The following is a 12,463-nucleotide window of genomic DNA, read 5'->3' on the forward strand; positions in this document are numbered from 1 at the left end:
TTTTAAGAGTTTGGCTCGTCAGTAATCATCAACACTCAGGAGTGATCACAAGTTCTTTGACTTGAATGACCATGAAAAGACCACAGTATCTTTTACAAAAACTTTTTTGACATTTTTCATTCCTAGCAAAATGCAGCAGATGGTCTTCGCTCCATGCTTGGTCAGCTCAACATATCTGGAAAAAGGGTAAATACATTTCACAAACTTAATAGTTACTTCAACAAGCATCAGTGCTCTTACTGCCATCTTACATTTCGAGATGTCTGCCTTGGTCTGATTGATAGATGTAACTGAAAATTTTTGCCAAAAAAATATTCCTGTATGTGAAATGGCCTTTGTATGTTCACCCATGAAGAGGTTACCATTAGGATATAGTAAAGATCCATCCATCCATTTTCTTGCACCCTTTTTCCCTCAGTGGGGTCGGGAGGGTTGCTGGTGTCTATCTCCAGCCAACGTTTCGGGCGAGAGGCGGGGTCACCCTGGACAGGTCGCCAGTCTGTCACAGGGCAACACAGAGACACACAGGACACACAACCATGCACACACACACTCACACCTAGGGGCAATTTGGAGAGGCCAATTAACCTGACAGTCATGTTTTTTGGACTGTGGGAGGAAACCGGAGTACCCGGAGAAAACCCACCATGCACAGGGAGAACATGGAGACTCCATGCAGAAAGACCCCAGGCCGGGAATCGAACCCAGAACCTTCTTGCTGCAAGGCAACAGCTCTACCAACTGCGCCACTGTGCAGCCCTATAGTAAAGATATAGATAGTAAAACAGGTACCTATAATGCTCATGGGTGGAGCTTCAGGGGGGCCTGGGAGGGCAGCACTCCCCCCTGGGCACTATAGAGGGAGTCACTGTAGAGGTTATATCCCCCAGTCAGGGTTAAGTCATGGTTCCTAAAAATCTGCAAGACCAACTGATTCTGGTGATATAGTGAATATAAAATATTGAATTAAATATGGTGCTGCATGACTGGCTTTATTTTCACTTAATCAAATTAATCAAATTTTATTTGTATAGCACATTTCAGCAACAAGGCATTTCAAAGTGTTTTACATCATTAAATACAAAAACACAGAGTCATGCAACATTGAATCAATCAAAAACATTAAATTTCCTGCCGAAAAAAAAATAAAAAAAGGGGGGGGGACTCCAACCCACTCTTACATTTTTATTTTTATGACACAGAAATTCACAAGCGGTTCCAGGTGTACAGTATTTCTTGTCACCAACCGTCCACCAATGTCATCATCAGTCATTTGGCAACAGATTGCAGACTAGATGGAGCTTTTTTTTTTACGGACTAAGTTAAAGTGCGTGGCACATCAATATAAGCATTAAAGTGGAACAGCAAAGAGAAAAGAAAGGAAAAAAGAGAAACCAAGTTACAAAAGCTAGACGCACATTTTGTTCATCTCTGCAGATAAACTGGACTTTTTTGTTCGCAGCAATTCAGACCTGCCAGCACAGCCAGAGATTACAGAGAAAAATACTAATTATTATTCATAATGTGTGAGTTAGATATAGACTGTTGATGATTGAAAATTGTAGTGGCCCCGCCGCCTAGCTTGTGTCTCTCTTGGTGATACAGCAGTTATGTCAGAGACTGACAAGCTTTTGAAAATTCACATTGAACACACGCGAGCCAAAGGAGCGAAAGAGCACCTTCCAAACGAAGCTGAAGTTGGTTCAGTGATCCAGCTTCCAATTCGGGAAATGACTAAAGGGCGATTCCACCTAATTTTTCACTACCTTCTGCATCTTTAATTGACTCTAGTTCAAAAACTACAACACCAAGACTCTTCAAACCTCCACTGGATTATTCTGCTCTAATAGCAGACTATTTATAACCATGTTTGGGATTTGTGAAACTTTTTTCTGATTTCTGAAACTTCACTTCACTTAACACACCACTTACCACACAACATTTAATTTCCCATTGGGATTAATAAAGTGGATTTGATTTAGAAAAAAACTGCATGGAACAAGTGTAGTCATCTAAACTTTAGTGAAGTTTCACAAATTACATAAAGGTTTTACAAATCCCAAACATGGTTCTAAATATTCTGCTATTACAGCAGAATAATCCAGCGCAGGTTTGAAGAGTCTAGGAGTTGTAGTTTTTAAACTAGAGTCGATTAAAGATGCGGAAGGTAGTGACAAATTAGGTTGATTCGCCCTTTCCCAAATCGGAAGCTGGAATTGGAAACTAACTTCAACTTCATCCAAATTGTTCAGATTGGGTGTGAATGGTGGTACGTGGTATGTGCATAGAGATACAAAAATCCAGAGATGCGCGAGGCTCTGTGACAGTCAGCTAGGCCAACGTGGGGTGGGACGCCACGCACTGCCACTCATCCTGTTCAACGCATCAGCTGTAAACAGCTTCAGCAGTTGCTAGCTGCTCCAGGCTCCAAAGTGGATGTCAAAATTATCCGATCATTATCCGTGGTGCTGAGCTACTTTGAATTTGTATTGCTTCATCATTAGTGACCATGTAGCCTGATGTTTTTGTTGTTCTCTTGATTTGTTATCTTCATATTCGTTTGATGGGTTTCAAAATGACATAGTCGCTCTCCATGGTGTGGAAGCTTGTAAGCCCTGCTGTTGTTGGCATGTTGTAAAATGATGTCATCATGAGCTTTATTATTTGGGTATTAAGAGTTATTAGCACGCCTGCAGTCCCACTCTGATTTGTTCTGCCAGTGATAACACTCACAATATTTTAATCCGAAACTTCTTCCAAAACAGGCCCTTTTTTTTTTTTTTTACATATTTTACAGAACCTTGAGAAGTCGCTTATTTCTGCATTCTGTTCTCTTCCTATCTTCATGAACAGAGTCGTAGACGAATCGGCAACACGGACCTTAATCCCTATGAAACTAGGATGTCCAAAGGTAAGCTCTGGAAACGCTCAGTTGAATTAAATTCACAAAACATGTTTTAAGAAAAATTTCTGAAAAAAAATGTATTTGATCTAATCATAAAGAGACATTCCAGTTCAACAATACAGTCATGTTCAGTTTATTATTCAAATTTATTAAAAAATGTGAATAATAAACGTGCACATGCTTCAGCATGTGAATGTGTTTGCAAAGGGACGGATCACTCAATGTAGTGTGAAGCACTTAGAGTTCTCTGTACTTGATAAAGTGCAGCAAACAAGCAATGTTTTTTGTGTGGTTTTTGTAACTGGCGTTTCACTTCCATCACCCCTCCCTTCCCCACTGTCCGACCATGATGTTCATGTTACTGTGACAACCAAAAGTTATAGTTTTTCCATCTTCACCTCACTCAAATTGCTTTCTGCCTTGGTGAAATTGTGTTTTGTTCCTTGTGTTTCCCATGGTTACCATTGTTAATCATTAAATAAGATGTATTAATGGTTAAATGTGGTCATGTAGAGGGAAGAGCCTGAGGTGGTATCTTGTACGCAAACTTTGAGGTACAGCTGTGATTTACTGTATACAGGCAAATCTCTTGCTGGTATGCACATGATGGTATGTACATGTATACCATCTCCAATAAAATACATTTGGATTTGTTTTTGGCATATACCCCATTTCTGCATATGTACGTATGGATCTGCAGGCCTTCATAAAGGAGACCCCAGAACACTAAACATTGGAGGTTTCTTCCATGTAAGAAAAGGGATTGGTAGAGTGAAGCAGCATGTTGGATGCTTTACTTCTACATTGGCATCATGGGTTCTTGGGTTCAGTGGTGGTTTATGTGTAAATTTCCACCCTGGACGCTGTGTTTACAAATTATACATTTTTTAAAATGTTCAATCTTAAAAGATATTAACAGAATAACATCACATATTAGTTTGATTTTCACATCTTGTGCTTTTTAAAGTCTCTTTGAGTTATAACTATTTTACTAGATGTCTTCATGGTGGGCATTAGTAGTACAGCAAATAATTACACATCTCCATAAATACAGTGCCATGTTATTTGAAAATAAAGACAGATTATTTCTTACATGTTGCCCTTAATAGTATTTGCATATTATGCTTCCAACTTTGGCATGTAATTTCACATTTATTGTAGGGTTATCTTAGAATAAATGTAAAAAATATATGGGGTAAATATGGGTTTAATAGTTCAGTTCTTCCCCACATGACAATAATTTCCCTTTAAAAATACACTTACAGGTGAGATTTTACACTTGTGATATTAATAATTCAAACTTTTCTTAATGAACTTTAAATTGTTAGACTTTCTTTAAATATGTGAAGTTACTCTAATGGATGAAATGACTATTATCAAAGGTATAAAAAGGGGACTTGTTTTACTACATGTTAGAGAGCTGTTTTAGCCTTTTTAGAGCTCTGTTTTCATTTGAATTTTCAGAGGCAATGCCAATGGACACAGAGGTATATGAAAGTCCTTATGCAGATCCTGATGAACTGAGGAGCTCCACTGTGGATCGCAACCAGCTTTTCTTGGAGGATGGAGAATTGGGCTCAGGAAACTTTGGCACTGTCATGAAAGGAATCTACAAGATGAGAAAGTATGACACAGCACTTTGGTACAAACAACAGCACTCCTGTCGATTTATACAGAAAACCATGATTAATTACAACCTTCATATATTCACAAAGGGGGCTGCACAGTGGTGCAGTTGGTAGAGCTGTTGCCTTGCAGCAAGAAGGTTCTGGGTTTGATTCCCAGCCCCGGTCTTTCTGCATGGAGTCTCCATGTTCTCCCTGTGCATGGTGGGTTTTCTCCGGGTACTCCGGTTTCCTCCCACAGTCCAAAAACATGACTGTCAGGTTAATTGGTCTCTCCAAATTGCCCCTAGGTGTGAGTCTGTGTGTGCATAGTTGTGTGTCTCTGTGTTGCTCTGCGACAGACAGGCGACCTGTCCAGAGTGACCCCGCCTCTCGCCCGGTATGCCAGCTGGAGATAGACACCAGCACTGCTCCTGACCCCACTAAGGGACAAGGGTGTAAAGAAAATGGATGGATGGATTTATTCACAAAGTGTTCAGTCAGCACTTTGTCATCACAAATCATTCACTGAAATGAAAAATCATGAAAATCTTACAAAAGCCGTCCTTGATCCAAATCAAGGTTTTGTCACAAAACTGAGGCAAATTTATGGAAGTTCAATCAATCAATCAATCAATCAATCAATCAATCAATCAATCAATCAATCAATCAATCAATCAATCAATCAATCAATCAATCAATCAAATTTGATTTGTATAACACATTTCAGCAACAATGCATTTCAAAGTGCTTTACATCACAAAAACACAATGTGTAATTATTTGCTATGTCATGCAACATAGAATCAATAATTGAAACATTACATTTAGTCAAGTGCTGCCATTAAATTCTTAATCTATTACGTTTCAAATGCAACTCCAAACAGGTGGGTGTTTAGGGTTAGGGTTAGGTTAAAGGCACAGTGTTTCAGCAGCTTTGCAGTTTTCTGGAAGTTTGTTCCAGATTTGTGGTGCATAGAAGCTGAATGCTGCTTCTCCTCGTCTGGTTCTGGAGAATCTATATTCCCCTCTTATTCAATATATATATTCAGTATATATATTGAATAAGAGGGGTCCTAGGATCAATCCTTGGGGTATCCCACAAATGACTTCTGTCCTCTTTGATGAGAAGTTTCCCATTGAAACAAAGAAATCCCTGTTCTTTAAGTAAGATTTGAACCAATTGAGTCCAGAGACCAGAGTCCTACCCAACTCTCCAGTCGTTTTAGTAATGTCATGATTAACAGTGTCAAAAGCTGCACTGAGGTCCAACAGAACCAGCATTGTTGGACCTTCCACAGTCTGTCTTTATATGTATGTCATTGAACACTTTGACTAGGCCAGTCTCAGTGCCAGACTGAAACACATCACAGCATTTTGTTATCAATAGGAAGCTATTTAACTGTTTAAACACAGCTTTTTCAATAATTTTGAATGGGAGGTTGCACATCAGCCTGTAATTCTGTAGTAGTGATTTGTCCAGATTGTTCTTTTTTATCAGAGGTTTGGCAACTGCTGTTTTTGAAGCCTGAGGAAAAACACCTGATGAAAACGTTGAGTTTTATTATTTGGATCAGATAATTTGTAATGCCTTTTTTAAAGAAAGTAGGGGGTGGATATCCAGACAGCAGGAACCTGAGCTTAATTAATTTATAATTTATTTTGGTCTTTTATAATTAAGTAGTTGAAAATGGGTAATTTTTAATGCATTTTTATGTTTGGGTATAGCATTGGTGCTGGATTAAGTAAGGATGTGCAGATTAATTCTTTTAAACTAAACCCCAGCTCCGAAAAAACAATCCCACACTATAATCCTCCCTCCAAAAATCTTTACAATTGGCACAACGCAATCAGACAAGTACCGTTGTCCTGGTAACTGCAAACCCAGACAGTCTATCAGTTTACCAGACAGAGAAGCGTGATTCGTCACTCCAGAGAACGTGCCTCCACTGCTCTAGAGTCCAGCGTCGGCAGTTTTACAAAACAGCATCTGACGCTTTGCATTGCTCTTGGTGATGTATGGCTTGGATGCGACTGGTTACCATGGAAACCCATGCCATGAAGCTCCCTGCACACTGTTCTTGAGCTAATGTGAGCCACATGATGTTTGGAGGTCTGTAGTGATTGATTCTGCAGAAAGTTGGTGACCTCTTCATACTATGCGCTTCAGCATCCACTGACCCTGCTTTCTCAGTTAACGTGGCCTACCACTTCATGGCCGAGTTGCTGTCAATCCCAAACACTTCCAGTTTTTTATAATACAGCTGACAGTTGACTGTGGAATATTTAGGAGCAAGGAAATTTCAAGACTGGATTTGTTGCACAGGTCGCATCCTATCACAGTTCCATGCTGGAATTCACTGAGCTCCTTAAAGCGACCTATTTACGAACATTCACAAATATTCTTAAAAACAGTCTGCATGCCTATGTGCTTAATTTTATACCATGGAAGTGATTGGAATTGCGCTAATTTGGATGGGTGAGAAAATATTTTTGGCAAAATAGTCTATATATAATAAAAACTTACAGAAAAGTTATTTTATTTCAGTCTCTGAATTCACTAATAAGCATATTATACAGACTAAACACACACAAACTACTTGATTTCAAGCATATATTTTTGTTAATTGTGATGATTTTCTGTCTACATCAAATTAAATCATAATATTTAAAATCAGAATGTACAGAACATGAGACAAAAAACTGAAATGTAGGCTGAAATACAGTGTTTATTATTTGGTAAGATGCTATTATAAGATACTTCTTGTCTGAAAAAAGAACATCTAAAAAAGTAAATCTTATAATTTGAGTATGGTTGTATATTTTCAATTAAATTAAACTTTTTCTAGTTTTTTTATTTTTTACAAAAGTATGAACCCCTTTGCAAACGAGGGTTTAAAATGTGCAATTTTATGCATAGATGCAGATTTTATTGGTTGAAATATTTTTGACACTATGGTTCCTGTGTTCCAGCAGAACACAGAAAAGATGTTTGGTCAGGCTTCAAGCAGAAGTTGGACCAGATAGATAGAAGTCTGGACAGAGTCAAGAAGCTGAACACAAATGTAATAGGTTAAAATCAGAAACAAGCTTAGCATCTTCCTCTCCTGCCCCCAGCCAAACAGACATCTCACAGGCAGCTAAACAGGCTGAACCTGAAAAAGTCTGGAGATTCAGATGGTGTTAGATCCAGTGTGCTGAAGACCTAGGCCTTCAGCACACTGAATTCTGTGGGATTCTGCAGCATTTCTTCAACATTCAAGGGATATAGGTTCCAGTTGGCTCAAGTAAACAAGGATCCCCTGCAATATGCTCATTGTGGTTGAGTGGCCATTGAAGGTGCCGCTATAAATCTGCTTGAACAAACCCAGTGTCATCGAGACAAAGGCAGTGATATGAGGATCATGATTTCTCAAGTGCATCTAACACAATTTAACCTAGTCTGCTTTATTATACATTTCGGAAGACACAGGGGGCGGCTTCAACAATTTCCTGGATTAGTGATGTCTGATACTAATCCAGTCACAGCTTGTAAGACTGAAAGGTTTTGTATATAACAGGTAGTCAGCAGCACACCATCTCTTTTTACTCTATACGCCTCATACTTCCAGTACAAGTCAGAAACCTGTCATCTGCAGAAATATTTGAATCTGTAGTTGTTGGGCATGCAAGATGGATAAAAAGCTGAGTACAGAGAGCTTTTGTGGCATGGTGTGTAAATAATATCCATATCTTGAACATAAACAAGGCAATGGAAATTATGGATTTCAGAAAATACAGAAAAAGAAAAATACAAAAATACTATTTCCATCATCCTGTGAGAAGAAGTGGATGTGGTAAAGGAGTGTGAATATCACCTGAACAACAAAATGAACTGGGAAGTCCAACAACAGTCAAATAACAGTGAAGTCTAATATGAGGATGGTCGAAGCAGATTGAACTTCTTGAGGAAGCTTCAGTCCTGCTTTGTGCGCTCGCACATGTTGGAATAAGAAGGCACTGTTCTCACAATATTGGGAGCATGTAATTGTCAAAAATGCCTTTTTTTTTTTCGCTAACGAATTGAGAATTCTGCGACAGACTGGCGACCTGTCCAGGGTGACCCCGCCTCTCACCTGGAACGTTCGCTGGAGATAGGCACCAGCACCCCTCCCGATCCCACTTGGGAAAAGGATGTAAAGAAAATGGATGGAATTGAGAATTCTTTTCACTGGAAATCAGAGACTGAGGCTAAGGTTTGAAAAACAGACACATTGTCCCTATTATATCTGTAAACTTTTGTTGTTACTTGATTAATGTAACAGCAATTCAGAATCATTTTCATTCACTGAAAATGATTCTGTGGTGAATTAAATTCAACATAACTAAATCTGTAAAATCAACAATAAAAATTCAAGTTATAGTATCTTTACACACAACTATATGTAGTACTGAACAGGGGTAGAAATGTATTTTTTTCCTCTGACTCCGATTAGCTGAAATGGCTCTATTTATAACGTTAGAGGGAGGGGCGGGCCAGCAGCAAATTCTGAAAATATAATTGAATATGGCCCGCACAAGAAGCTTGAGCTCAACTCTGTTGCACTTCTCAGTTTCAACACTAGATGGAGCCAGCAACAGAAACAAAATTAAGTGACAAAAAACTTTTACCATGAGTCACCAGAAATGGCAGCATCGAAGAAACGCAAAATAGCAAGTGAGTGTAGGAGATTTCAAACACGGTGGGAAAATAGGTATTTTTTTCAAAGAAATCAACGGAAAGTGTGTCTGTTTGATTTGCAATGAAGATGTTACTGTGATGAAATGTCCATCAGCACTATGAGACCAAAAATCAGAGCTACACTTACAAGATCCACAATGATGGATGCAGGGACTGAGCAGTAAATACAAAACAGGTGTTTATTAAATGATCAGCTTTTTCACAGTCAGACAAGCCAGGATGAGAGCCAGGGAATCCAAATCTGGGTCAAGCGGTTCCTGATCTCAGGGGCAGACAGACAGGGGATCAAAGGCAGGAGGTCCATATCCAGTGAAGTAGGTCAGGATCGGGGACAGGAAGAGCCAACTGGACAGAAGGGAAGAGACAGACAGGTTAGTAACCAGGCAAATCGCTTAAGTAGCTACAGCATGCATGAAGGTGTTACCGCTGAGGGTTTCACAACAATCTGACGCCATGCAGGAGGAAGATCTGTCCTTATATGGCAGCAGCTGGAGATCAGGGTGATGATGATCAGGTGTGAGTTGTCACAGCTCAGCAGCAGCTCTGACATACTGTCTGTTACTACCCAATAGTAAGTCCCGCCCACTCCTCACAACTCTTTGGACTCACTACTGCCCAGTTCTCTGTCTAACAGGTCCGGAAAACCCCCAGAAACTCGAGTCTTACCCTAGAGATAGTTTGTGGAGAATTATCTGTTTAAACTGGGGTCGGAAAGGACTCGTCTAGCTCTGACTACCTTCGATCCAGAAGTTATGACCCTTTGCAGTTGAAGAGCAATCCGCTGAGTAGCCCTCACAGCTGCATAACCCCTACAACCACTCCTGTTAACGGTAGCTCCTCTCCTAAAATAACGGCACTTGTTAACGGCTAGATTAAGTTCAGTGACTTAGATTTAAGTCCCAGGGTCATTATTTTAACACTCACCAGAGGAAAACACAAAGCCATCCATTCTCTAGAATCATGTATGTTAACTTTACCACAATTAGGAGAACCAACAATAATTAAGACTGACACAATTAAACTCACTGTTCACAATTCTCATTAGAATTTTTAGGATTATAATTTTATTAAGCAGGCTTTAGCAGGGGCATATGACAACAGATTAAATTTCCAAGAGTTATAAAAGAAACAAAGTTATGATGAAATCAACTAGGATCATTCACATCACTAAATTCACTGAGCGAGGCTTTTGGGGGAAGCAGGTCGACTCATACCCGATGGTCCTTGGTCTTGGCAGCTGTAATCTGTTAGATGTCTTTGGACAGAGTCCTTGTCCAGCCGGAGCAAGGTCCTCTTTAATGAAGAGAAGCGGAGAGAAGACTCACGCTTTCCATTAAACGTGCAGACTCTTTATCTTTAAAAGACCTCCGTCCCTTTTCCAAGTTGGCTGCGATGATTTTAGAGAGCGTTGGGTAGAAGCAGAGGAATCGGTCGAATCTGGAACCGGAGTTGGTGGCCGGTGGAACTTGTTATCGGCGTGAAGTCTTTGAGCTTTTTCCTCGGTCCCGAGTGTAGTCCTCTGCTGGCCTTTAGTTTGCTTCCCTTTGCTGGCTCCTCTTCTGCGCCGGAGACGAAGTACGATCTTTTTCTCTCGACCATCAGTATTTATGCACTGTGTTTCTATGGAACCCGCCTATTTTCCTTACATCATCCTGACATCCTGCAAGGCCGGGCTGCCTGACTTGGAACCCGCCTATCTGCCTTATCATCCTGACGTTCTGCAAGACCGGGCGGCCTGACTTTCCCAAGGCCTATTACTCACCGGCCATCTGGCTCCAATCTCGCCCCCACCTCTCGCTCAGTGAGAAGAGTTTTTTGCTTTTTTCCTCTCCTCTCTCCTCAGCCTTTGTGATTCCAGTAATAAATGATAACCATACATAATTATGCTAATTGTTGTTAACTCAAAAGTATAACCTTCAGTTTCCCATAGTATAATAAAATCAACTGATTAAGAGTACAGATTATACATTACTATAACATTCACTCGATTAAAAGTACAGAATACATGTTTTGATAATTCATTACAGACATTACTTCATTGGTATGTATTATCACTTTATAATCACCTATCGCTCATAATCATCAGTTAATCATTGGCATGTATTATCACTTTATAATCACCTATCACTCATAATCATCAGTTAATCATTATCTAGGGTATACTGTTATTTCTCAGGCCTTTATTCCATTTTTCTGCGTATACCTGGACAGATCTCACATGCTCATACCAGATTTCTCGACAATACACATCATACATTGGTGCCGAACGAACACAGAAGCTCAAGTTCAACAGCAGTTTTTTTTTGTGCTAACAAAATACAGGAAAACGCCACAACAGCAAGTTATAAAATCGCTAAACTTATTGCCCATCACGGCCATGTGTACTGACTGCTGCTGAACACTATAGACGTACAGTCATATGAAAAAGTTTGGGCACCCCTATTAATCTTATTCATTTTTAGCTCTAAATATTTGGATGTTTGCAACAGCTATTTCAGTCTGATATATCTAATAACTAATGGACACAGTAATATTTCAGTATTGAAATGGGGTTTATTGGACTAACAGAAAATGTGCAGGACGCATTAACACAAAATTTGACAGGTGCAAAAGTATGGGCACCTCAACAGAAAAGTGACATTAATATTTAGTAAATCCTCCTTTTGCAAAAATAACACCCTCTAGTCGCTTCCTGTAGCTTTTAATGAGCTCCTGGATCCTGGATAAAGGTATTTTTGACCATTCCTCTTTGCAAAACAATTCCAGTTCAGTTAAGTTTGATGGTCGCAGAGCATGGACAGCCCGCTTCAAATCATCCCACAGATGTTCAATGATATTCAGGTCTGCGGACTGGATGGCCATCCAGAACATTGTAATTGTTCCTCTGCATGAATGCCTGAGTAGATTTGGAGCGGTGCTTTGGATGAAATATCCATCCCCGGCATAACTTCAACTTTGTAACAGATTCTTGAACATTATTCTCAAGAATCTGTTGGTATTGAGTGGAATCCATGCGACCTTCAACTTTAACAAGATTCCCAGTGCCGGCATTGGCCACACAGCCCCACAGCATGATGGAACCTCCACCAAATTTCCCAGTGGGTAGCAAGTGTTCTTCTTGGAATGCTGTGTTTTTTTTCTGCCATGCATAAGGCCTTTTTTTATGACCAAACAACTCAATCTTTTTCATCAGTCCACAGGACCTTATTCCAAAATGAAGCTGGCTCGTCCAAAT

At 39.7% G+C, this 12,463-nt stretch overlaps 1 protein-coding gene across 5 annotated transcripts in view; it reads left to right on the forward strand.

The window, feature by feature from the left end:
- The window catches only part of syk (spleen tyrosine kinase), a 75,144-nt gene that overhangs the window by 44,210 nt on the left and 18,471 nt on the right, over positions 1–12,463 (forward strand). For all 5 annotated transcript variants that reach the window (XM_008423824.3, XM_017307952.2, XM_017307953.2 and 2 more), the window contains 3 exons: positions 127–186; positions 2,854–2,911; positions 4,370–4,529. In XM_008423824.3, coding sequence (XP_008422046.1) covers positions 127–186; positions 2,854–2,911; positions 4,370–4,529 — 278 coding nt within the window. The remainder of the gene's footprint in view (positions 1–126; positions 187–2,853; positions 2,912–4,369; positions 4,530–12,463) is intronic.

This window comes from Poecilia reticulata, chromosome 12, assembly GCF_904066995.2.
Source record: "Poecilia reticulata chromosome 12, P_reticulata-male-v2, whole genome shotgun sequence".
Taxonomy (NCBI): domain Eukaryota; kingdom Metazoa; phylum Chordata; class Actinopteri; order Cyprinodontiformes; family Poeciliidae; genus Poecilia; species Poecilia reticulata.